Below are 26,789 nucleotides of genomic sequence, written 5' to 3' on the forward strand. Positions count from 1 at the left end.
TCTTGCATCAGGGGCCTCCTGCACGTGGGACAGGACACCGGCTGCTGGTGACGCTGCATTGTACTGGTGTAAGGGAGATGCCTGAAGCCAGCTGAGGTACAGGCACTCATCCTGCAGGCACAAGTCCTGTGCCTGTGGCCTTGCCCATTCGAAAGATGCATGTGCTTTCTGGTGCTGGTTATTATTATTATTATTAAGCAGCATAGCCTTGTGCCACAACAAGTTGAGGTATTTCACTCTGCTGGTACAATTTCTAGGATTTGGGGTTTTTTTTTAACAGTCTTTTGGAAGTCTTCTGTGTGCAATTATGGGGTGCGCACCTGGGAAAGCTGATCTGTGTGTTCTGCACGCTGCCACAACGCATGGTTGGAACACGGCGGCTTGCTGTGGTTTGGCTCTACTGCTCGTTTAAGGTGATTGAGCCTTTGCTGTTTGAATGCACGTTGGTGAAACGTTCCTAGTGTGCCAGCTGCAACAGAAGGCTTCTTGCCTGATGTTTTTATGGGTGGATAGAGTGGTGGGAGTGTATGGCTTTACATAAGATGAATGTAACGTGGAGCATGGATTCATTTGGGACGACCTAGGACATTTTCTGTGTAAGAGAAGGCAGTCATTATTTTATTTTTGGTGAGAGGCTTCAGTAAATGTGATTCAGGCTTCAAGGGTTCAGCTGCCTGCAAGCCTGATGTGCTTCTCACTCCACTGCAAATTACTAAAGATGGAAACATCTTGTGAAATTCTTTTTATGGAAATAGTACTTTATAACGTGTGATGATTTTGCCCCTGGTGCTTGAAGAGTTTGCTATGTAGAGTAACTCGCAGATGACTCAATTGTACATTGGCATGGAAAGTATGCAATTGCCTCCTCAGGAGGATGATTTCCCTCTGCAATTTAGTCTGAACTTCAGGATGTTTATGTACTTTGCAGGCAATCACAGGGTGCAGGGCCGGTGAGACCTAATAGACCATTTACATTTGTAAGGCTGCATTACGGAATTTAGCCATCAGAGGAGACTTGTTAGGTGTCCCCTTTTTCCAGGGACTTTTTACTCTGGCTGCAGAACACAGGGCAGGCAGGATCTTCCTGTGTCCTTTAGTCCATCCCTAGCCCAGCAGCCGGTCAGTTTAAACCATTGATTTAAATCATTCCCAGTGGATGTTTGTCCAGGTTCTTTTAAAATCCTGTAGTACGGGGGCTGCTTACCCAGCCACAGCAATCCCCTCTGACATTTCAGTGTCTCTTGTCTATTGGAAAGCTTTTCCCAAGGGATATTCCGAATAATCTCCTGCAGTTCTAAGTTTGCAGTTTACCCTGTACCCACTGGATGTGGAGAACATCCCTAGGTACTGCCTCCAGCTTCCCCCCGCCCCCCCCCCCCCCCTTAAAGATCCTTCCAGTGGCACAACGACCACCCTTGCGGACCCCACACTGTGAAAAGCTGCTCCTGAAGCACCTCGGGCTTGAGGCTGAGGGTCAGGTCCCTCGTGACACGAGTGGCAGCAGCAGCGATGCCTCAGGAGGAGCTGAAAGGAGGGCTTAGTCTCAGCAGGCACAAGTCTCCTCTGCCCTTGACCGGCTCATCAGCCTTTGTTAAATGCTGTAAATGGGCTGTGGCTCAGGGCACCCACCTGTAAAATGGAAATAATAACACTCACTTGGAAACCAAATTAAATTATTGCCAATCGGAGGATCTTTTCATTAGATTCTACAGCTGTTACTTTGGGCCACTTCACAGTGTACTTGCAAAGGTTTCTCTTTAATGGAATAAACTTAATTTGAGATTCACAGTGGTGTAAGGCAGCAGTCTAAGGTCGTTTGTGCATGCAAGGAACATGCCCAATGACACAGCTACCACCTGGGACTCCCATCCCAGCACGAGTTCTTTATTTTCCTATTAACAGAACAGTGATTTCCCGGGCAGAAAGTTTCAGCTTCTGGAGCACATCGTAACTGCGAAGTAGGGAGAGCCCTCGGGGGCTGGCCGGGGGCAGCCGGTGGGGACCTGCTGATGCCACCGGGGCTGCAGCTGTCTTGTGCGAGCACATCCAGCACCTCCATTTTCTGTGGCGTCCTGCTGGGCATTTGTTTTGCACGTCCGTTCTTCAGCCATATCATGCCTTGTGAAAATGCTGCTAGAGGGACTGGCTTTCATTTCCAGCTGCTTAACAAACATGTCCTCTGTTCCTTCCTCAGTTTGGATCAGCATAACCAGCCCCCAGGTGGCATTGTCATAGACAGAGAATCTGAGGTTTACAAGATGCTCCAGGAGAACCAAGAGTCAAATGAGCCGCCCAGACAGTCTGCTTCGTTCCTCGTGTTGCAAGAGATTTTGGAGTCAGAAGAGAAAGGTGAGCACTAACCGCACACCTGGTCTGAGCACGCTGTTCCTTTTTGCCATTCCTTGGGCTGTGTGCAGCGTTTAGGAGTAACATCTAAAACTTGTATTTTCCTTCCTTAGCTGTTGATTATTCAGAGTAGCATGTGTAGGTGGTTTCTACAGGAACCTACAGACCCTTTCACTAACCTAACTCCTAAATATTCTCTCTGTGATTAGTTTTAGTGCCTATGGGCCCGTGTCATTGCTTGCCCATTGAGTGACTCAAGAAATAAAGCCCTACACCTTTTAGTTATCAGGAAGGAATTTTAAAAGTTGCAGAAACTCTTCTATATTTTCTAAAGTTTTGCTCCTTTAAGATGATATTCACTGATTAAAGACCATCTTAGATCCAAGACTTGGAAAGGGTCAAGGCAGGGCTCTTCAGTGAGTGAGTCCTAAAGCTCCTGATCCCCATCCCTTTACAAAAGAAAAAGGATACACTTCTGAAGCTGAATGTAAAAATATGGAAGCTGCGTTACAGCAAGCAGTTCAGAGCTTTTTAACCTCTGAAACTTAGCTCTGCTTGGCATTCTTGATCTGACATCTGGGCTTGTGCAATTCAGGGCTATAGACTTCAAGATAAAAAAACCAATTAATGTAGGTGGGGGCCAAATCGTACTCTCTTCTCCCCTTAAATAAAATAAAATAAACAAATAAATAGGGGAAGAATTCCAAGAACGACTTCTTTTTTCCTTAGATCAGTTGAGACTTTGTCCTTTTTTGTTATTAGCTTGGCAGTGGTATGTTTAGTTCCATCCAAGAAAAGCCTGGTGCTGAGATCCTCGCCACAAAGGGAAGCAGATCAGCCAAGTGTGGTAGGTCTGTAAGGAAACAGCAAAATGAAGGAAATGAAATAAGGAAACAATAGGAAGAAAGCAAACAGCATCTTGGGAGTCTTAATAAGCTGTTGAAATACCTAACTGAAAGCATCTTTTAAATATTAGGTGTTTGCAACTTGCCCTCAGGGTTCAGCTCCTGCATGGATGGGACTGGAATAGCCCGGACTTCTCATGCAGCTGAAGTCCTCCCCCGTGCTTAGTAGTGCTGAAGAAGATAAGAAGCAAAAGCCTCTCTGTTTGATCTTTCTTTGAAGATTTGCAGCATTATTGGGATTCTCTGGCACAAGGTTTTCCTGCCCCCTCACAGGCCGGGTTAGGTTTTGGCGTTGCTCCACCGTGAGCTGATAATCACCCATGTGGAGCAGGGCTGGAGGTTACGTGGTCCCAAAGGAATGTCTGTCCCCAAGGAGATGGCGTCCCTGCCTGCTGTGCTGCTCGGCCAGACTCAAACACCACAGCTGCCGAGTCAGATCATGTCCACAGCAATAAATGGCATGTTGGCTCCTTCTTCCAGCCTATCTTCAGGTGACGGCTGGTGAGCAGCAGCTGCCCAGCTGGGACAAGTCCCTGGGAGCATCACTGTCTGTATCATTGGCTGCACTGGTTTACACCAGCTGAGAGCCTGGCCCCAGAGATATGTGTGTGTGTGTGTAAGCACCATGGCCAGTTGGTGTTTAGACCTGACCTCGCACTCGTAAGTGGAGAGTGTTTCACAGGGCAGAACAAGTTATGGGTCCTGTGGGTATTTGGTTAAGCTGGTTCCTTTAGAGAGATTTAAAAATGTGTTGTCGATGGCACTAGTATGAGCAAAGGCAGAGGAGCGAGCAGAGGCGATGGGGAAGAACCTGCAACTATGGTTGCAGCTTGTTCCATCCCAGCAAGGGTGACTTGCTGCAGCTCTGCTGGGGGCCAGCGCTGCCTGCCAGGTTTGGAGGGTGAATGGGCTGCAGTCCCCAGGAGGGAACCTGCACCATGGGACCAGCATCTCTGCAGAGCTGGGTGCACCCCGCTGAGCTGAAGGCTGCCCTGTGCAGCATCACCTGCCCCACGGGCGAGCAGGGGTGACAGGTAGATGCAGTGGGCAGTCCCCACCTTGTCCTTCAGCAGTGACGCTGCCCTGGGCCATGAGGTGTCCCTGACTGTGCTGCTCACCAGCATGTGCCTTGGGAGAGTTTTTCCTCCCCTTACACCAGGAGCAACCTCTGCAGTGTGCTCTTGGTTTGACACTACTTAGAAAGGTTTTATCAGTGTCTCCCAGCCTGAGGTGCCCATTGACCCCCTGCTCTGTTTCTGGCGAAACATCATGGGTGTCGCTGCAGCCCTCCTTCCCTTGCTGCCTAGTGTTGAATCTCTTGCAAAAGTCATATCCCTAAGACCAGTCACATCAATGGTGGTGTTTTGTAGGAAGAGGCTCCTTTTTCACTGCAGACAAAGGCTTGCCAGTGTCCTGCATCTAGGATCTGCTGCCGTTGTAGGCAGCCAGGGTAGCAGCGAAGGACCTGCAGGACATCCCTGCTCCAGAGGGGCTGCACTAGGGAGATAGCTGGAGCACAATGCGCAGCAGCAGGAGGGCACAGGGTCAGCCCGTGTCCTACCAGAGCGAGGGGTTTATTAACCAGATCTTCCAGGAGTCTTGGGGGGAGCCAGCCCCTCTAGGCTGCCAGGACACCCACCTCCTCTTTCTGAGCTCGGACCTGGCAGTCGCTTGCCCCTGCCTGTGTGATCAGGATGCGGCAGGCAGACGCTGGGGCTGCCAAGGCTGGGGCTGCGGCTTTGCTTTGTGCATATGAGACACATCAGCTGAGGTCTGATGAGCTTTTAAGACAAGAAGGGTCTCTCAAATGACTGCCCACAATCTCAGGCCCTCAAATTTCTAGGTTAAGATTGTGTCCTGTCTCTCCCTCTTCCCCACACCCCCTTAAGTCTCTGCCTGCTTTCCGTGCACAAATCCCTGCCTCAGAGCTGGGGTTAAAGTGCATCACCCTCCCTAGCAGAGAGCATCTGCTTGGGAGCAATAGCCTCGAACTGTGCCTTTCACATGCTCTGAAGCACTCTCCTTCCACCCCCAGGAGACCCTACCAAGCCATCGGGCTTTCGGAGCGTCAAAGCCCCCACCACGAAGGTGGCCTCATCCATCGGCAGCGCCCAGAAGCTGCCCATGTGTGAGAAGTGCGGCTCTGGTATCGTGTAAGTATGCCTATCCCAGGGGCTGCAGGGCGAGCACCCCGTGCCTGGGGGGGCTGAGGGGCTGCCCCCCCGGGCACCTCACCTGCCCCCACCCGGCATCGCGCAGCTAGCTCAGGGCGCATTTATTCCCAGCAGCTCTGACCAATAGCACCAACTTTGCGGCTCCCTGTGGGGAGGGAGGAGTTCGATTCCCCCCAGACTAGTGCCAACCCAAGCAAGTCCCTGGGGGACAAACCATGAGGCAGCTGGTGCTGCAGCGTTCTGCCTCCTACCTGGGATCTGTTGACAGCACCCAGAAGCAAAGTGCCCTTTCCATTGCGGGCTATTTCATGCTTTCCATATCTCAGCTGTGGAGTGGCCCCTCACCTCGGTGGTCGGGCCGGTTGTACCAGGAGAGCTGCGGTCCACTCCCTGCTCGGCTGTAGGACTGCACACCTCCCCTGTCTATGCAGACATCATTTTCCTTGTCTTTATGTAGGTACCTCCATCCTCCAGCGCAGCAGGGGCACAGGTTCCATACAGAATACAGACCTGCTGTACCATTCAGTGTGACAGCATGAGGGACCCAACCTGCATCTCTGATTCACCATTCAGTTTCTCAACCAGAAATTCTTCCCTACAACCCCCTTCTAGCTTAACAGCTGACTCCAGCAGCCAGGTGCTGGTAGCCCACCTGCAGCATCATGGCAGAATGTGGATTTCTCCCGGGCTGCCCACCCCAAGCTGCCAGATTGTTGCTGAGCCCCACTACACTGTGACTGCATGGTCCTGGCGTGGCTGGAGCACCAAGGACCAGCAGAGTCATTACAGAGGCAATCCATACCTTCAAATATGATTCAGAGACAAACCTACAATTATTCTACCAGCTAGGTAGATGGGGAGAAAAAGCACAAAGCTATGAATAGCACTCAAAACTAATGAATCATGGAAAACATAGATGGCTGCTGGAACAAAATGCTACTCCTGGCAAATTGTTATGTTGCTGCTGGTGGTAGTTAACGAGTTGCTATGTAGTTTTTCTCATCACCAGCTGCATTAGGCTGCAAAGTTTTCCAGTAAGAAAAGCGTTTGGCTGGATCTGTTCATTGCAGCGCCTTAGCAGCAGCATCTGAGCTCAGAATCGGGAGCTGGGCTCTGTGCTTCTCCCACGTGTACCTGGCATGCCAGTGACTAGCAAAAGGGTAGTGGCTAGCTGTGCAGCCTTCATCCCCCTCCCTTGGTGCCTGGCAAGCATTTCTGCATTTCTTCTGCAATTTAGATTTTGCTCCCCAAGGTGGTCCAGCTCCCTGCCATTTCATGCTGGGCATTCAAAAGCTGTTGCTGTCTCCAGCCTTCAGCAGTGGGTCTTGCTGTCCCTGGGAACGCAGGCAGGCCAGGCGAGGAGACACTTCCCAGAGGCAGGCTCCTGTGCCAGCACACATCAGGTTTGAGCGGTGCTGTGAGCACCTGCCTGCGCAGAGGTAGTACTTTGACTTGTCAGGAGCAGGAGAAAATTGCCCGCCTTCAGCACTGGTGCGGGTCTGGGCTGGGTGGGAGGTGGCTGGGGAGGAGGGGGGCAGTGGTGGGTGCCTGGCGCTGAGGGGTGCTGCTTCCTTCCCCAGCGGTGTGTTTGTGAAGATCCGGGACAAGCAGCGTCACCCCGAGTGCTACGTCTGCAGCGACTGTGGCACCAACCTCAAGCAGAAAGGACACTTCTTCGTGGAAGACCAAATCTACTGTGAGAAGCATGCGCGGGAGCGGGTGGTTCCCCCGGAGGGCTACGAGGTGATCACCGTCTTCCCCAAGTAAACCGCGCTGCTCACAAAGCCAGTCTCGATGGTTTATCCATTGCTGCTTTTCCTTGGAAAGCATCCTTCCTGCCCCCTCCGCTGAATCTTGTTTGTATTAAGGAATGCTAGGCATGGCTTTGAATTCCCTTGCCATTAATCCGCCATCTGTTCACAGGAGATGTCACTAATTGTTCAACATTCTTTTCATCTCCTCTTTTGCTGTTTGGGTTTGGTTTTTTTTAGATACACATAATTATTTTTTTCCTCCTCCTTTGTGCTCTCAATTGCACAGGAAAATCAGAGGCCTAAGTCAGATTACAGATCTTCTGTGTCCCAGTTATTTGCCTTCTGTTTGCATTCAATAAATGGGGTAAATCCACAAGGCAGGACGTGTCTGCTTTCTCCTAGCAGCCTGGTGCACGGGACCCTTGCTGCCCACCTTCTTGGCAGGCTGGGGACCACATCCCAATGCGTGCAAAGTCCCTCAGCATTCTCACACCACAAAAACATCCATCAGCAAAAGGGGGGCTCGCTCCAGAGAACCTCACCAGCCTGTTCTTGCATGGGGGAGGTCAGGACAGAGGAGCCTGACCCGTGCCCAACATTTCCCCACCCCAGCCCCCCGCTACAAGCCCCCTTTGTCCAGGGCTGTGCACTGTGTCTCCCTGGCCAAGCCCCTACAGCTAAAGCTGGCAACGCTGCTGGGAAAACACTGATTGTGCACGGCTTGACGCAGGAGCCGGGAACTACAAAAGGTTTGTGGGGTAGCTCTGGAAAGGTAGGGTTTTTTAATGCAGATATTAGTATTGAACCAATTTATTACTGTGGCAAGAGGCTAACAGAGGCCACTTACGGTCGTTACTGGGCGAGGACTTCGATCACACTGTCTGTTGTAGCTCACTGAGAAAAGAATGTATTCCTTTTTTATGATGCAGGACAAAATTTTTTGGCAACTGCAGTCAGTGTTCGCTGTAATCTGACTTTCCAAATTCCTCTAGAGTTTAGCAGTTGGCATCTGGAGTTTGTCAACAATAACAAAATAGGTTAAATTGGGTCACGCCTGCAACCACACTGAGCTGCCTGCTCCAGAAGTTAACAACAACATAATAAATACAGAAAAGGTTCCTATCTGAAGCATGTCGGGCAGTTTATAAGCAAGCAAGCATCATGCCAAGGAAGGACTGTCTCACCTAAGCGTGCAGTGCAAAGCACTGTCATTTTCAAACAGAACACTTGGGTTCCTGGTCGCAGCCTCTCTGCATCTCCCCTTTCCACCCCCCCGTGCAGCAGACAGCAGTTTAGGGCTGCTGCTCCCCGCTGGCTTGCGGGAGCACATGGCAGGCTGGGATAGAAGTAGCTCAACTCCCTTCGGAGCAGAGAACATAAAGCACTATTTTTTTAAAAACTGTTTACACAGTTAAAATATACCACTGTTGGCAGTGACTCAGCAGAGCTGGCGCCCAGGAGATAAAGCCAAGAGATAGAAAAGTTTTAAGAAAACCAGCAAACCAACAGCATCATCAAGACAGACCTCTCATTGTCTCCTCCTCACACCCTACAGCAGCAGCACCATTCCAGTTTCATTTGCTAATGGCAACCCCATAAGCTCAGATTGTTGTCAGCGTGGCAGCTCAAATATCATCTTTGTTAGGCAGATAAGTAAAAATATCCTAATGATAGTACGTGCAGAGTGTATTCAAGTGCTGCTGAAACACCATTAAATAATAGTTTAACGTGCAAGATGAGTTTACTGTACATTTTCTTGTCCTCACCTGGAAAAACCATCAGCAGCCTTCTCCCCAGCCAGAAGTATGAGCTGCTCACCAGACATTAAAAATACTCCAGAACCAACAACAAAACCCCCACCAAAACAGAAAAGAAAAAACCCCTGCAAATAGACACACAGTAGCAAAACACAAGCAAGCTGAGACCTCATCTTTCCATCCAGAACTTAACTGCTTCCTCATGGGCTGACCTATGTCAGTTATTAAAACTTCTACAATTATGCCATTCAGGCACCATTCTAGATACATCATTTACTCTTAAATGTTGTAGTAGGGTTTGCTAGCATAAAACAGTGCACAAAGGAGACTAGCAAATGTTAATTTGCTAAATGGTAGCTCAGCAAATGCAAGCAACACGTGGAGACAGCATGTGTTGGACTTTGTAATACTCAGGCTAATAAGTAACCCAGCAGAAAACTTAAACTTTTGTCCAGCAATTAGAAACAAGGCAGGGCTTTCAACAGGCAAAGGTCAGAGCCAGCCTATCGTTAACTTAATAGATTTGTTCCTTTGTAGAGGTAAGGATAAGCATCACTAATATTAAATAACTTTCTCACAATCAGGCTAACATTACTCTCCAAGGAGAGTAAGAATGATCATGAAGTGACTGCAAACTACAGCTGGCTCTGAGAGGCTGCATATGCAAGTAATATCCTTCACCTGTCTTTTGGCGCCCCTCTGCAGGCTCAAAACATCCCCTTCCCAGAAAGTACACCCTGATCATCCACACCCATCCCAAGACATTCTGAACTTCCCCTTCCAGTATCTTTACCTCCCTCCATGTGCCTCAAAAAGGCACCTTTCAGCTTGCACAGCTAAGCCAGTCAATACATAAGTAATGTCTCCAGCAGAAAAATTTGGGGGGGGGGGGGGGTGTTGGGTGTTTGGGTTTTTTGTGGGGGGGGAGGGTGGTGGGGGTGGGGGTGTTTTGAGGATGCGTGAGATTGCTAAATGCATAGGGAAAAAGTGAATTAACAGAGGCAACATAAACAAAGCTTAGTTAAGAAGCTATACTAAAACCCCTACGTCTTAAGACAAACCAGACATTTATTTAATCAAAATAATTTGCAGAAGTTAAAACCAGAAGCTACACAATTGGCTGTAACAAAGGCACATGTTCTTTCCCTTCCAAATAAATCCATAACTGACACAAAATTAAACCCCAGTATTTTAGGACTTCCACGGGAAGATTTTTTTAAGCACTAATTTGCCAGTTTTTACCAGTGATCACAAGAGCTAGCTGTAAATGTGAAACATTCTCATTTTCTTAATTCTTTGAGAGCCTACCAAAGCTGCATGAAACTATCACCTGCACTATACTGCAGAAAGTGTTAAAGTTCACTGAAAGAACACAAGGGATTTGAACAGGCCTTAAAGAAAGTCAGCATGTGTAAGTGACACTTGAAGATGTGATTCAGCCATACATTTGTCCTGTAAGACTACAGGCTGCATTTGCACATTAAAACACGCATTCTGCATTGGGATCTGACTATTCTTCTAGGACCTTGAAGACACCCATTTTTTCTTTTTTCATTTTCTCGGAGGTCTTCATTTGATCTAGGATTAAAACAAAACAAACATCAACAATTACAGCTGAAGTGTCTGCAACCTTATTATTGCAGACATAAAAAAGTCACATGCATTTTTGTTTAGATTTGGAAAGGAAGTTGATTAGATCACCTTGCTCCTTCAACAATTTGCTGCTAAAAATTTGTGCTTGAAAATATTTTCAGTCGTACACTTCAAGAAAAAAAATCCAATAGGTCTGGCTAAGTCTGAATGGAGGTAAGCAGTTTTAGAATCTGCCTGAATTAGTCTTATTTTCTTGAAAAGGAAACAGAATGCAGTAAACCTATTTTGTGAAGTTACTGGGAAAGACACAGAAAGTTAGGGCTGTGCTAAGCAATATTCTTTTCTAAAATTCAAAGACCTACATCTTGTCTAACTAGCATTCACGATCACTACGTTCCCCTTCCAGTGAATATAAAACTAAAGCAGAAGTACTGTCTTTATATCAAAATTAATAATTAAGGCTTACTGGGATGGGAGGTGGCATTTCAATTTCTAAAGTGTTAGCTGCAGTAAATATTCAGTACATAATGCTCGACTAGTATCTCTGTATAATCATTTTTAAACAATTTTAATATACTAATTTTGCTTAGTATTCCCCAGAAAAAGAATAAGCAACCATTATAAATACGATGCACACTAATAACACAGAACAAGTGGCATCTTCTCCAACTTGAATGAAGCAAGCAGACTCCTTCATAGCCTGAACTTGTAAAGATAGCAATATACCATATTATCAGTGCATCAAGAATCATTTTCTGTATTAGCAATCAGTTAACTGAAATCATAGAAAGTTTTGGGCTGGAAGGGACTGTGAAAATCATCTAGTACCAACTCCCCTGCCATGGAAATAAGCAGTTTTATAGAACATTTTCTTTAGATAATTTAGGGAAAAAAATTCTGAAGTATAGCAACAGTTCTCCTAAGACAAAGTTATTTTACTTGAACTATACACATCTCGCTTATTTAAGGCTAGGTATCATTTTTATTTCTAAAATCTGTAATAAGTCATTTTTTTCTATATCTATGCTTTGAGGCTTATCTCTCCTAAAGATGATGAAGGAAAAGAAGCGTATTAAATCTACTGTTTAGATGAACTGGACAAGAATTTTTTCCTTTCTCAGAAGAGTTAAGGGTTTGGGTTTTCTTATAATATCTTGGCCTGATCAAGCACTAGAATTTGCAGACAACCAAAAAAAAATATTTTTTAAAAAATATTTGACCCACTGACAAACCATAGTAACTCTGAAAAGCTCATTTTTTTCCCTCTCAGAATGTTAGGCTGTATTTTGAATGATGATAGTATCAAAATAGGTTTTTAAACAAGTTTGCTGAAATATTCTCTATTTTGATAGAACAATCTCTATTTTGATCAATTACAGCAACTCACAGGGAAAGTTCCTTTGCAGAACACCTCCTAATCTATGCTCTTCATGCCCTGTATGCTCAAGGCACACTATGTGTGAATGTGGTTTTCTGGAATATTTTTAAGTTCTTTTATTTTTCTTCAGCAAATCCTATTGAAGTGTCAGCAGAGGGGCCAAAGGGGCCTTCTTCAGATGCACCACACAGCTGTTGGGAAGTGAAACGGTGGCAACTTTCTCCACATAAAGACTTACAAAATATGAATTTACTGTTCAACAGAAAAAACACAGATGAAAACTGACTTACCAATAAGATCACTTCTATCCAAGAGTAACTGTAGATCTTTATCACTGATTACTTTTTCTTTAGATCCTTTAATCTCCCTGTTGAGAAAGAAAGAATCTCTCAATACAGATAAAAGCATGTTACAGTTAGTATTGCAAAGAAGTCAGTTTTCCCACATAGCAGAATCCCTAGGACATTCTTTCCACTATGAAGATCCACATACCACTTTGTAAGACAAAAGAGCTATTGACAGCTGCAAGTTACAAACTCGTGGTCCAAAAAACATGAAATATGCATACCTCTCATAGTCTCTGGACTTCAGTAATTCTATTAATTCCTGAGGGTCCAGGCAGCTCTTTGACTGTGCTAGACCAGATTTGCCACCTTTAAACTGATCTGTAGAAAGGAGAAATTTTAAGAAAGTACAGAGACAGGAACAAATTTTGTAGATTAAATCAATGCTGGATGCACATATCCCAACAAATTACTCTTGCACATGAAAACTAACGCTGTATTTCACGGTTTTATCCCTCAGGTAACACACCTTACACTTAACAACTTAAATGGGGAAAAAAGTCAGAGGTAGATGAAGAGTTAACATGCAGGCCTTCCACCTTCTAGCTGTAGTATGCAGAAGAACTGACTGAAACACCAATTCAACATGCACACACACACAGAGCAGAAAAGCCTTTAGTTCTACTTACAGCAAAACCACTTTAAATAAAGTTAGATGGTAGATGAAGTTTCTTCCCTTTGTATTGTAAGCTGATTAAAACAAAGTAAGCAGTATTAACCACAAGGTAGGAAATACATGAAATATATGTATGTGGTTTGCAGAGAGAACATCCCTCAGTTTAACGGGCTGGACAGACAAGACAAAATAGTACCTGACACAGGCTGGTTTCTTGAAGAAACTATGCCAGTGCCTATCTACGCACAAATTTGGATGCCAGCCCAAGTGTTCAAAAAAAATTCACAAGTTTATTACTTAACTAAAGCAGATCATGGATGAAGTCAAGCTCAGTCTTGCACATTTCAAGGACACAGGTAAAGCTGACTGTTCTGTACCAAGTTACCCCTGTTTTTATGAACACATGTACCCGTTTTATTAATGAGTCTTCATCAATCCCTTTCATCACACTCACTGCTGTTCTTTCCTATATCTTGGTTTCAGAAGTCCTCCCCACACCTTTTCCCATCTTCTTCCAAGGGCTGGCTGTGGCACACAGGATCCAGGTCCTGTCATGCATTATTTAACGCCGTCTCCCCCTTTCAGTTTTCAAACACTATATATGGCATTGAATTAGTGCTGCACAGGTCTTGGGTTGCCATAATAGGGACACAGAGGAAAAAAAAAAACCAAAACAGAAGACCTTATCAAGCACTTAACACTTTAAATAGAAGTTTATATCCATTACTTTCTCTTAGTCTAACATCTACTAATTCATATAAAATCACACTGGGTTCTCATACTGTTTCCTTGGCAACTTTCTTCAATGAAACAGAAGCACAAGACGGAAAGAGTAACCCCTCATGCTGAGGCCAAAAAAGCATTCTGTTTTGCCACAAATTCCAGTTCTTAAGCTCCAGTACTTGTGCCGTACACACCCTACATGGTTACACACCACTGAAAGGTCTGACTTAAGTAAGCTTTGTATTATCCCTTCCTCATTCACTCCTCCAAAGTTCTAACACTTTTTAGATACTCAAAATAACAGGACCCATTACATCACCTTTAAATTTACAGTGAATCCAAAGGTTCCCGGAGGTGACACCCCTACCTAAGCTGCAAGATTTAGACAGGACTCACCAATAGCTACCAAAATAGACTTTCAACTATTGCAAAACTGAAGGCATGACCCAGCTTGACACTTAGCTTTCTTCCAGTACAACTAGTCCCAGTTCCTGCTGCTACGTGAGTGTATGGCAGTCATCTACTGCTAGAGCCCATTCTGTTTTGTGCACTCATCTTGCCACTTTGGTTTTAACTTCAGGTTGAACCATAACCAAATCATTAAAAACCAAATTTTTCTTACCTAAACTTGTCGTTAACATGCCTACAAAGAGTCAGACAGCAGCCCCAGCAGTCACACCAAGCAGCAGCAAACAGATTACAAAGACAGGCTAAAGCTGGGATAAAGGAGACATCTAACAAACATCACCCAAAACCAGAGGCAAACCACAGCTTAGGCTTGCCAAGCAGTGTACTGCGCAGTCTATTACAGGTTAGGCCTTTCTCCCCACCTTATGTCCACATGAAAATGCTGCCCCCCTCCTTAATATACTATAAGAAGTTATTAACCTCCTTTAAAGTTTGATATAAGGCTAATTATTGTCAGACACCCACACTAAGTTACAAAAATTGTATTTGTCAAGTGAGCTTAACGCTTGGAATACGCTATAGGGAGCTACTGTCCAAATATCACAAACAGAATAAGCACAAAGGCAGAGCAGGATTCCAATAGGACCCAAACAAGAAAAAATTACCTTCTAAAGAGACACTTCGACCTCACTCACTTTCTACAGCCTTTTGAGTATGAGCAGCTATATAATCAAGAACACAAGAAGAATCACCATTGTTCTGCACCTAAATTCAAGGGCTATTGTTCTATTCAGCACTTGGTTAACTTTAAACAGGACTACTCTACTGTGGTTATAACATACTGTTCTTCATTTCAGCAGGACAGATGCAAACAGGATGCTGAGATTTTTTACAGTGATTTTACAGCTCTAGGATTTGCAGTCTCAACCAAGTTTAGTAGGAAACTCCCAGAAACCAGTTGTATAGTCTTTACCCATTTTACTGATTTTAATAGGAAGATTCCCTACTCAAGGCAAGTTTGCCAGTGCAACTGGAAAAATCTATCCCTAAGCTTCACATCACGGAACACTGCTCTAGATGTTATTAGGTAGGCATACTGCTCCAAATGAAGAATTGTTATAAATTAAATTTTTAAAAAAACTTACTGCTTGCAGTTTATCTGCTTTCCCTTTTATATTCTGGTTCATTTAATTTAGCTTTAATGGTTTTACCTATATTTCTTCCAGGTAGGCTCAGTCTCTCATCACTCCCCTTTTCTCCTTACCTACTAGTAAAGCAGTAGTCATAACATGACTACTTTCTACATTCCAGAAATAGTAGAAGTGCTTTCCTTTAATTCGCTGTGGAAATTACCTACAAGGTGTCTAAGAAGGCGTTTTGGAAAGTAATACTATGTAGCCACTTGTTGGGAGGATGAAGCTTTTCGCATTTAAGGAAAAATACTGAGCAGTCACAAACAGAGCAGTAAAAGTTTTCTCTCAAGATTTAAAGAAGCAACACATGCTTACAAGTCAGAAGAGAAAGATACTAACTTTTGTGGATAATCAGCTTCTCCAGCTTCCTCTTGGCAGCAGCTCTCTCCACAATCTTCTGGTCAATAGTATTTGCTGTCACAAGACGATAAACAACCACCGGCTTAGTCTGGCCAATTCTGTGACACCTGTCTTGGGCCTGCAAATCCGACTGAGGGTTCTGAGCAGATAAAGAAACAAGTTACCGATACCATTAACATTTTTTTATGAGTTGTACCATAGGCAGCATTTTGAATAGTGAGCTCTTGAAGTTAGAGTGGAAGCAATAAGCAGGGCAGCCATGAAGAGAAATCTGCATCTCTTTACTCCTGCTTGTCCATGACAAGCTCTGCTGTAGCAGCACAACCAGGAGGACCACTTCTGCTCTAAGTGCTGCACTTTGCAACAGATGGACATGTTTTGTATCACAAATTTACCCGAGGGTGTTAGTTGCAGGTTTGTGGAGGTTTTTTGGCTGGAGAACACAAAAAAGGATTTAAAAAGTTTTCAGCTGTTTTTGAAGCTGCTTTAGCTCTCCTGAAGCTGAACAGTCAGGAAAACAGCAGAGCTGTCTATTAAAATAGAAGTGAAGATGCAAAGGTCCTCAGTCATTTCCTTCCATTTCTCTTCCTCTTCCCAACCTCCAGACTTGCAGGAACAGCAGAATCCTAGCTAGCTAACACATATGTGACAAGTCAAAGGAGGAAATCTTAGGGGCTGGTACTAACACAGCAGCAGTTGGAAGAGTGAACCTGTAGAAGGTCCAGCTATGTTCAAACTCAAATAATAAATTGAAAGAAGGAAATGTATTTTTAACAGTAACAGAAAAAAAACTCCTGCTTTTGGTGTAACTTGGGGGCAAACAGGCTAATTTGGAAACCAACTCTAATTCCGTATTCAGTAAGCTATGACTTTTCAAATGACACTGCATTATTTCATATATAACATGTTTGCATACACTACTGTACATTATCTCCAGGTAACACCTCATTAAAGTTACAGAAATAATCCATACCATAATGGGATAGTAAATGATCATCAAAAGCACCAACAGAGAAAACACTATGACACATATCACTAGGTTAACAGTGTGTCAACATACCCAGTCACTGTCGTATATGATAACTGTGTCTGCTGCAGTTAAGTTGATGCCCAAGCCTCCAGCTCTTGTACTCACTAAGAACAGGAAGACCTCAGAGTCAGTATTAAATTGATGCATCTGGAAGAGAATTGATGTATTAAAAACCAGCAGATGGATCAAATACTATGTATCTAATATTTTGAGACCTGTGTTTAAAAAGATGAAGACAGATAAAATGCAGCACACACTGTCAGAGGCCAAACCAAGGATTTAAAAAATATTACATGCATTTGGGACAGGACAAGACCAAGGAGTGAAGCAACTGCATTTTTTTATCTGATGATTCCAGTCAGTAAGTTGTCTAACAGAGAGTGGAGATGACTCTAGTGAGGTATGGTCCAAATCACATTCACTGCCACATAACCTACCATTCAGTGATGAGCAAGGTGGGTACAGTCCAAGCTGGCAAAGCCTAAAAACATATCTACTTCTTGACACACACAACAATCTAAAATACTGATGCCAACTTGGCTGTAACTTGCAGCCACTCTGTATACTTCATCCTCTTACTTCAAAAAACTAAAAGTAACTTTCTGCCTCCTACTCAGCATCTAGCCTGCTTTCACTGCAAGATGTTCCCAAGTGTCAGCACAGCTCCTATCAAGTCCACAATACCAGTCAAAACCTAGTCTACTTAGTCTGACCACCCACATGCTGGTAGGAAACTGGAGCTGCATAGTCATTTTCAGGACTTTGATCTCAGCAGAGAAACCATCACCCCACTGCTGCCAGGTGGAAGCAGCTACCCAAGCTCTCTAAAAGCCCCATATCCTCTGGGGTCTCCTGGACATCAGCATCTGCAGCACCAGCAAGTCACAGAGGTGGGAAGAGCCTTGCCAAACTTAAGACTGGTGACCTAGAAGGCTTCCTTCATCCTGCCCCCACACCACACCATGGCAGACACACAACCGACTCCTAAAAATCGTCACAAGCCGGCAGTACAAAATCTTACCAGCTTAATAAAAGTCATTATAGCTTGCTGACATGCTGCTAGTTAGCCTTTCCTTTTTAAGGATCAGCTCTAACAGTAGCAGCCGAAGTGTTTAGGGATCTGGTCTTCCTCAGCCACACTGTGGCACAGAAAGAAATGGCACAAAGGAAAGCATAGTTTCAGCTAGATGATCTGTCATCTGCCACTGTTTTTCTGTATCTTCATAAACACTAGTGCATATTTTGGAGACCAGATGTCAATTGCAGCACATCCCCATGATACATCCTATGTACCTCCTCCATCTATGCACTGCTCTCTTACACAGCTGCAAGCCCTCATAAAGGTGGTCTTCCAGAACCATCCTGCATGACTGCTTTTCATGATAAATATATGCCTCAGCAGTGAGGCAGTTTGTGGTTATTTGAAACCATTACAAGTATGCAAGAACATAGGATTGCACTGGAACAAATCTGTGTGCAATTTCAGGCTGAAGTTGCAGCTGTCCCACTAGGTACCAGAAACTGATTTCCTGGAAATCTACTTTATGTGACATTACACTTGCAGCATGCTCCCATAGATGTTGCCATCACATTCTGGATGCTAAGAAACAATACATGCAGGGACAAAACTTGGATTAGCATCTGCCACAACTAGGTATATTACATACTTCATATTTGGGCAACAGAGTAGGTGAGCACCCACCATTCTTGGCATACCACAAGATATTGGTCATTAACACATGTCATTGCTTCAGTATTTCTGAGCTGCAGCAGCAGCAAGGATGTCAATTTTCAGCATAGATGTCTTTTGCCTATTAAACGCTAAATGCTGTGTGAAATCACATCCCAGTATCACAGAAACAAGCAGAATCTGCTAGCACACGTTCAAAGGGCATGTACATCTACTTACATTTTCCTCTCTCTCCGCGTAGGACATTGAGCCATCCAATCGACTAAATTTGAAGTTTCTCAGATAGCAGTAATCCATCAAAATGTCAAGCATCATAGTCATTTGTGAGAACAGCAAAATCTACAAAACCAGGAAGATTCCTTAATACCATTTTTTCAATCCAAGGAGACAACTATTGCACCTTACCAATCATCAGCTTTACCTTATGTCCTCTCTTCTTCAGTTCTGGAAGCATTCGGTCCAAGAGCAGAAACTTGCCTGAATTCTTGACTAGATCTTCATCAACCTTGGACAGGGGATCATGTATTAGAGGGTTATCAAAAGTTTCCCCAACTCAAAAGCACCATCAAAAGCAGTCTGAAAGCTCTGCACAGAGACAAGCTTGTACCATCTTTTTAACTAAACAGCTGTAAGGTTGAAAGCAAAACTAATTTTAGCAAGCTACATTGAATCAATTAAATCATGATGAAACTAAATCAAGACCCACCATTTCATATGCCCGAATAATTTTCAGAACCACCAATTAGTTTTCATCCCATTTCTAGAACAAAAAACTTGTTGATTTTAATTTTTCCAAGTGGAAAAGCACTGCTGTTTCTTTCCCAGCTCGTCATTAATGCACAAGGCCTCCCCCTGCTGGATGTAAGGAAGCACTGCTGAACAAGTTAGGACACATCAGCCAAGGGACAAAAGTTCACAGAACAAGTTTCCACACTGCTACCTTAGCCCCCTCTTTTGCTCAAGAGTTTTTCATCTAATTCGTGCTACGATCTAAGAGCAGGGATGCATTAACTTCTCAGGTTTGAGCCATACAGCAGCCACCTCGATATTTCCATTCTCCTGAGCAGATACTAGCTCCAGCAAGCAGCATCAAACAGCCTGCATTTTCTACACGTTAACTAGTTTCCCCTCACCACCCAGACTGGGCTATCTGCTTTTTATGCACTGACTTTACATTGATAAACTTCAATAGCTTGCTCCTGAGTGCAGCTAAATCTGTTATTAGCCACTGAACAGGAAACATGACTACACATGCCCACAAACCTACATTTAGAATGTGCAAACAACTTCCAGTTGTTCAAGATTCCTTCAATTCACATTACTACGTACTTCCCTGTATCACCAACTACTCTGTGCAGATTAAACTACCAGCTGGCCTTTGAGATACAACTTGGATTTTTTCCCTTTTGAGGAAGAGAAAGGATTATGTATTCTCCAAGCAGACAACTCTCATACTTGGTTCAGCCCTGCAACACCTCACACTTAAAAGTTACCACTGCAACTCCCACAGTGCATACGTGCAATTTGTGTCATAAACAGTTTACCAAACCAGTCAGTGAGTTTGTTTCGAAAACTAACCTTTGTGAGGAGAGCTAGAGGCAAGATCCTAAAACACCTGGAGTCAAAGGAACCCAGCTACTGGTTAAATTCAGTAACTTTGCTCCCTGCGGGTGAGCACTGCCATAATGAAGAACACTAAGGCACCACTATGCAAAGGCTAAATGGGCACAAAGCTTCAATGGTTTCTGCAACTGCTGCTGCAGGAAGCTTCAAATGATTCAGTACACTGCTGGAATTCATTGGGGAGGCGTGTGCCAAATACATTAAAAAGGTCATTCTTTACTGCCATCAGCTCAGTGTCTATTGCTTTTTAATGCCTGGAATAATTTTCTCTCATAATCTTTTTAAAACATGTACCTTGAATTGTTGAGTAGCAGGGTCCAACGGATATTCAATAAGATAGGGGTGATTACAACATTTCCTCAGTAACATCATAATATTCTGCAATTTGAGGTTCACCTCTGAATCCATGGGAATGCTCACTTCTACCACTGGCCTTGAAAAGATAACATCATCTTATTAGTACAGAACGTGTCACCTTATGCTACAGATACTGAGGAGAAAAAAAATAATATAACCAAAATCAACCAACGGATGCAAGTGCTGCATCAAATGGCCTCAAAATCCCTCATAGTTAGTAAAACTATTACCAGACTAAACTTCTTTTAGTGCCACACTTGGCACTGAAGGCACAAGAGTTTGCCCTTATTGGCTTAAAATACAAGAGGGTAGTCAGTAGTAACCAGAAACGGAACAAACAACCTTCTGCAAGTCACCCAGCAGAAAAGGGAACAGAACCAAGCTGTGTCTGGAACAAATGGTCAGATCTCCTACAGAACAATAAACAAGCTATTCCAGAAATCAGCTTTCTGTCTAGCCTCTTTCGGCCAAACATACACATTGCAGGATTCACAACGAATACAGCTATTTGGTCTTCCACATCTAAGTACTGCCACCAATATAAGGGATACATGCATACCATAAGACTAATACAAACATATGTAAGTGTCTGTTCTTGCAAAGTACACTGGACTATAATAAAAAACTAGCAAAATAAATACATTTCATCCCTGAAGACTAACCTGGTTTTCCTTACACCAAGGGACTCCCAACCAATGCAGAGCCACCAACAGACCTTGCCAAACCCCAGAATGAACGTAATTCCTCAGCTCCCTCTGTCCCGAATCTCAACTCTGTTCTTTATCACCAGAAAGTGACCAATACCTGTCACCAAAACAACAATAACCATGCTGGCCATTTGGGTTCCAGGTCTCAGCTTAAGTATTTTATAAAATCTAGCATGGAAACTACTCCTCCCTTTTCTCCAGTCTTGAGCCACAAAAACATAGGAGTTAACTGCAGCTAGCACACCAGCATTATCCCTTGTCCTGTCTTTCACAGGATCCTAGAATGGTTTGGGTTGGAAGGGACCTTTTAAGATCATCTAGTCCAATCCCTCTGCAATGAGCAGGGTTATTGAGTCAAAGAGATGTATATGTGAATGTAATTGGACACTGGAGACAAAAGGTTTACCTGAATCTTGCAAAGCCTGCAAAACATACCAATAATTCAAGCTCTTCAGTTCTTTGTCCTCATGGCTAGCTGCAGCCAGGAACCAAGTTATTACAATTACATTTCAACTACCAAACAACTAAGAGAAGCAGTTCCTTCCCTAGCTCACACCCAACACCGTCCTAGACCTTGAGACTGTGGTAAAACCAAAGTTCTTCACTACCAAAATGTTTCAACAGCCCAAAGGAATTACCATTTCACACTAGGACATTTTAATTCTTCATGGAGTATCAATAGCACTATCATCACAGGACCTACCTAAGACTGTGACTAATGAAAACAGGGACTTAAGAAGCAATTTTATTGGTAGATCTTACAAAGGCCATGGGTCTAACAGTAAATGTCTCACAGTTAACTGTTAACTCTAATGAGTCTGTGAGTAATGGTACAACCCAGTTATTGCTGTAATGACCCAGCAAATATTAGGTAAAAGCAGAGAATCAAATCATAAAGCTACAAGCATAGCAAATTATGAAATGCCATTCTTCTTGATCAATTTGAATAAGCAAAGCTCTGGAAGCAAACTAAGAGGGAGACATTCAGTGAATAATAATAATAAATTAAAAAAAAGAAGAATCTTTTAAGGCAGGCACCTCTCTTTTTCTACTTCCTCTTGCGTTTTCCTGATCAATTTTTCCAAGTCATCAGGTGAACCATTATGTTCCTCAGAATAATCAACCAGTTTTCGACTACGGCGTTTTGGTCGGCCCGTAGGAGTCAACTCAACTACTTCTTCCTGTGGGAAATGATAACACTGCCATCAACAGCAGAAGCGATCAGCTTCATATTCAAAGGCCTATGCTGACCCAATAATAATCAATACTGAAACGGTCTCAGTAGTATGCATCATGCAGTATTTACTTACAGCAGCTGTAAGTTTTGCTAAGTAGAAAATACAGCCCAAACAGTAAAGGTTTATAATTGTAGATTTTGGAAGCTTCCGATTGATTTTTTGAAGTTGCATCAGTACCTTAGTGATTTAATAGCAGAAACTGTCAATTCTGTGAACACTGTCTTCATTTTCCCCCAAGCTACAAGTAATCAAGAACATATTTACACTCATATTGTGTTAGCTCTGTGCCCACTGAGGCCAGCCACAGTAACTGTCACTGAAACAGCTAACAAAAGGATCAGACTAAAAATTTAAGCAAAAAGCTGGTTTAGTTACAGTGGCAATGAAGCAATACCGATGTGTTTCTGCCTAAAAACCATTAACAGCAAGCACATTCCTAACATCTGTATCAGTAGATACCTCATTATTTCCAAGCAGATTCCTAATGGTGCGATTTACAATGGCAGTATAGAAAGTTTCCTGCTTCTTTGTCAGCGGTGCATATACCACAACTTCTCGTTTAGGAGGAACCTCAAGAGCAACATCAGATTTCAGCCTCCTCAGCAAAAAAGGTGTCAGAATCTGAAACGTTGAACAGATACGTTAGTTATTCAAAGCTCTCAACATGGCTACTTTACAAAACAAAAAAACAACAAAAACCGAACACAAACAGGTCTACTGACATAATGCTATTTTGACAATTTAAAGCAAGGGAGTTAATTTGCAGAGTTCCACATGTCATTTTTTTAATATGGATGCCTACTCCAAAACTTCTATGCACATGCTGGTAATACATGTGTTCAAACATATCCACTGACATTTTAAAAATTTTGAATTGTTTCCTAAGAATGCAGTAGTAACTACATCAGAGACCTTTCAAATAATTTTCATTAACTGAAAGGAATTTTATTATGAAACATCTCATTTTGCTTGTATTTCTTAAGTTATTCCAGGAAAGCCCGAAATCTTTAATCAAAATAAGTTGTCATTAAGAATTGCATCTAGAATATACAATTTGTATCTCACCATCAACATGATGGGAAAATGATAGTACTGCTAACGTTTACTTCCACACACTTCCTTTAAAAAAAATGTTTTTGGAGTTAGTTTGGTTTTACACAGGCACATTATACAACTAGTTTGTCAAAAGGTATTCTGTTCAACACCTAAAAGTTAAATAAATTCCCTCAGTTATCTTTCAAGAAAATAAAGGTACCCATTAAATAAGCAAGCAACTTCAATCAAATTTGACTAAACTGAATTTAGCTCCAAGAATAAAAATGAGTCATTACCAAAGAGGTACATCGTTCCTTTCAGCATTTGTAAGTGCTGTAAACCCTAAAAAATCCCACAAGTCTAAGGAAGTCCAGAAGTGCCACAATAAAAGCCTCAGGCCCAGAATTCAACTCCACAAACAAGATTTTGACACGCTTCATAATAATGGTCAATGTTAGAAATAAACCATGAAAAAAACAACACAAAAAGTAAGTGAAAACCTGATGCAGCATATGCAAGATGTTTTGCTCCCTTTCTTTAGCAATAATATCTTCAGCAGTTTCCGTAATGGTGGTAATATCAAACCAGGATTCAAAGCTATAAAAACAAAGGAAAGAAAAAAAAAAGGAATAGCTTACTCATAGCTATTATTCTTCATTATTTAACATACTGTTCTCTAATTCTGCAACTGAAGAAAAACAAAGCACTAATATCCATCATGAATAGAGGTGAACAGTGAACAAGAGGTTTCTGAAACATGCCTGTCAATTCAGATGCTTCATGTTTTAAGTGATTGGTAAAAATACTTGTATTACTTGGAATATTCTCTGTGATCTATTATATTCCACCTAGTCTATAACTTTTTTCAAAATTAGTCTAAAGACTGTTTTGGTGATGTTCTTCCACGTGACCCCTTACTGCTTCAGAAAAGGATCTATTTCCCACAGAACCCATGCCTACCAGCTTCACTTTCTCCAGCACCCTAAAGAATCTCAAGCATCACCCAGGCACTTAAGATTAGACAAACGTCTCTCCCTGCAAATGCTCATGTGTTAGCTCAGAGCTCAGCTTCCACTATCCATAGAGCTGACAATTCCTTTATTCTTTTCTGAAGCAGGTAAGTGTGAAGGCAAGACATATTGCAAAGCCTTCACTACCAATTAGTCATACTGAAGTATAACCATACCATAAAACAGCTCCTCACATGCTGATACAAGTTTAATAATTAAAAAGTTACAATAATGCCCAAACAGGACAAACCAGAACAGTTTTCTCCATCAGATTGCAACCTACCTTTTCAAATCATCAAACACATCTGGCAACAGGAAGTTAAGCAACGACCAAAGTTCTGCCAAGTTGTTTTGCAGGGGAGTACCGGTTAACAGAAGTTTATTGTCTGCATTAAATTGTTTCAATTCTCTGATAAGACGGCAGTTCATGTTTTTAATCCTGTGGCCTTCATCTACTATCAGGTATTTCCAGAAGCAGTGCTACAAAATGAAAGGGTATTTCAGTAAATAAGAGCTTTACTTCATTAAAACATGTGCCAGATGAGGTAAATGGCACTAATAAGACTCTGATACTGCTCATCACAAAGATTCTATTTACTGCTGTTCCTCACTTTGCCAGACTAGAAGAACAGAGCCCAAACAGTTAATGCCATAGATCTGTTTCATGGTGACTGCATTTAGAAAGCTTAGGTGACTACAGTAAAACTTCTACAAGAAACTCATCTCACTGAAACAACCTTTCTCATGTTAACTATGATACTTCTACACTAAGTATAGCTTTTACTCTGAGCCTTCCTCAACCATCACCTACAGAGAAGTAATGGAAAGAAAAAGAAAAGAAAAAAAAATGTAGCTATCTGCTTACTTTACTTTTTGGATAGTGTTCCGATATAACTTCTTAAGCATAAAATTCCAGAGCTGCTGCTACCAAGAAAACAGAAATGAATGCCAATACAAATGGTACAGTATGACACTCATTGTACAGGCAGTATCCAGCTTTTTGTTGGTGCGGGGTTTTTTGGGTTTGGTTTGGTTTTTTGTTTGGTTGGTGGTTTTTTTTCTGAATTCAAAAGCATTGCTATTATTCCACCCATCCTAGGGCTTTCAAGAGAATTTAAGATACCTGTAGCACGTTTCTGTCTCGCATTGCTATTTCAAAGGAAGTAATGACCACAGGATGGATTTGTAGTGATCCTTGTCGCCCATGAATTTTACGAACCAGTTTACGACGTTCCTGCTGAGCTCCATGATACAGCATTAGCGGAATCTGAAAAAAACCCAGGTTTAGAAGTCAGGTGAATTAAGCCAATTTAAACCTAAACAGAAGGTACTACAGATAATGTCATGCATTGTGTAGTAACCACATAAACAACTACAATTAAACTGATACTCTATATATAAAGTTTCAAGGCAAAGAATTAGAATAAGAATTAAACAGTTTGTTCTTTTAAACCTAAGGAAGAAAAAGAAAAATCTTAATTTCTTTTACCTCTGGAGTAAATCTCTTGAATTCAGACATCCAATTTGGAAGAGTAGACAAAGGACCACATACTAAGAATGGACCAGGGACTCCTCGCTCCACCATCAGTGCTATTGTCGCAATACACTGGATCGTCTTTCCCAGCCCCATTTCATCAGCTAAAATACCATTAATACCATTTTCCCAAAGCATCTGCATACACAGAAAAAGAAATGTAAATGCAAAATAACCAACACACCTTAGGAACAACAGACATCTTTAGGAATGCAGCACCTGTGGAAACTCTCTACTAGGCACATTTTATATTGCAGATGAGGATGATTTTCTCCACTATGAAAATAGATACAAGCATCTTGTAAGCCACATACATTCATACATAGCTGCATGCATTTCTAGCCAATTAAGTGCCTGACTAGGGCGCAAAAATGCAGAATATTAAAGGAAAGGATGTAAATGCGTGCTATATCAAAAGGCACTTGAACTGCAAGTACTGCTCACACTATCCAAAAATTTTACTTCTTTCCAGCTCCACAGAATTTCCTTAGCTCCCCCCTCTAAAAGACCCAAGTTATTTTCCTGTTTCAGTTTTATCTATTCAAGTAGCTTCTGCAGGCACAGCTACTTCACCATAGGAACACAGCCACATGCTCCAGTCAAAGTTCTTTGTGCAAACACTGCCCATTATTCTGACAAGTGACAGAGCAACCCCTCACAAAAGAGCAGAAAGGAAGACACAGAAGTGCTCTTCAGCTACTCTCTCTACTATTCACAAAGACTCTTAAAAAAAGGTTGTTATAACTGAGGGCCCAACCAAGGAAGCTGCTTCCCCCGGCCCCAGAAGAGGCCAGTCTTCCCTAGGCACTTCCCAGTGACAGAAGAAAGTGAGCAAGTTTAGCGGCACTCGCTTGTGAGATCAGCCTAAACCTGTCAGAACAGGATACATATGCTTGTGGGGAAGAAAAAAAAAAAAAAAGAAAGAAAAAACCCAAAGGAAATAAATATGAGATCAGTAGCAAAATGAAAATTAGTTCTGCCTGGCTCTGGTGATTAAAGAGCAAAGTTGTTCTA

The 26,789-nt window shown here is 42.8% G+C and overlaps 2 protein-coding genes across 5 annotated transcripts in view; one reads left to right on the top strand and one right to left on the bottom strand.

Annotated features, from left to right (window-relative positions):
* The window catches only part of PDLIM1 (PDZ and LIM domain 1), a 42,461-nt gene extending 34,904 nt beyond the window's left edge, over positions 1-7,557 (top strand). Inside the window, exons 5-7 of the mRNA XM_037401411.1 lie at positions 2,195-2,349; positions 5,287-5,404; positions 7,006-7,557. Of these exons, the coding sequence (XP_037257308.1) occupies positions 2,195-2,349; positions 5,287-5,404; positions 7,006-7,192 (460 nt within the window). The 3' untranslated portion in view covers positions 7,193-7,557. The remainder of the gene's footprint in view (positions 1-2,194; positions 2,350-5,286; positions 5,405-7,005) is intronic.
* A 2,427-nt stretch (positions 7,558-9,984) lies between these two features.
* HELLS (helicase, lymphoid specific) overlaps positions 9,985-26,789 on the bottom strand; it is a 31,654-nt gene continuing 14,849 nt past the window's right edge. For all 4 annotated transcript variants that reach the window (XM_037401408.1, XM_037401409.1, XM_037401407.1 and 1 more), the window contains 14 exons: positions 25,731-25,913; positions 25,365-25,508; positions 24,525-24,721; positions 23,732-23,828; positions 22,656-22,817; positions 21,997-22,139; positions 20,189-20,327; positions 18,693-18,776; positions 18,491-18,610; positions 16,612-16,728; positions 15,531-15,690; positions 12,476-12,572; positions 12,198-12,274; positions 9,985-10,514 (listed from right to left, as the gene is read on the bottom strand). In XM_037401408.1, the coding sequence (XP_037257305.1) occupies positions 10,447-10,514; positions 12,198-12,274; positions 12,476-12,572; positions 15,531-15,690; positions 16,612-16,728; positions 18,491-18,610; positions 18,693-18,776; positions 20,189-20,327; positions 21,997-22,139; positions 22,656-22,817; positions 23,732-23,828; positions 24,525-24,721; positions 25,365-25,508; positions 25,731-25,913 (1,788 nt within the window). In that variant the 3' untranslated portion in view covers positions 9,985-10,446. The remainder of the gene's footprint in view (positions 10,515-12,197; positions 12,275-12,475; positions 12,573-15,530; positions 15,691-16,611; positions 16,729-18,490; positions 18,611-18,692; positions 18,777-20,188; positions 20,328-21,996; positions 22,140-22,655; positions 22,818-23,731; positions 23,829-24,524; positions 24,722-25,364; positions 25,509-25,730; positions 25,914-26,789) is intronic.

Source organism: Falco rusticolus, chromosome 9 (genome assembly GCF_015220075.1).
Source record: "Falco rusticolus isolate bFalRus1 chromosome 9, bFalRus1.pri, whole genome shotgun sequence".
NCBI lineage: Eukaryota > Metazoa > Chordata > Aves > Falconiformes > Falconidae > Falco > Falco rusticolus.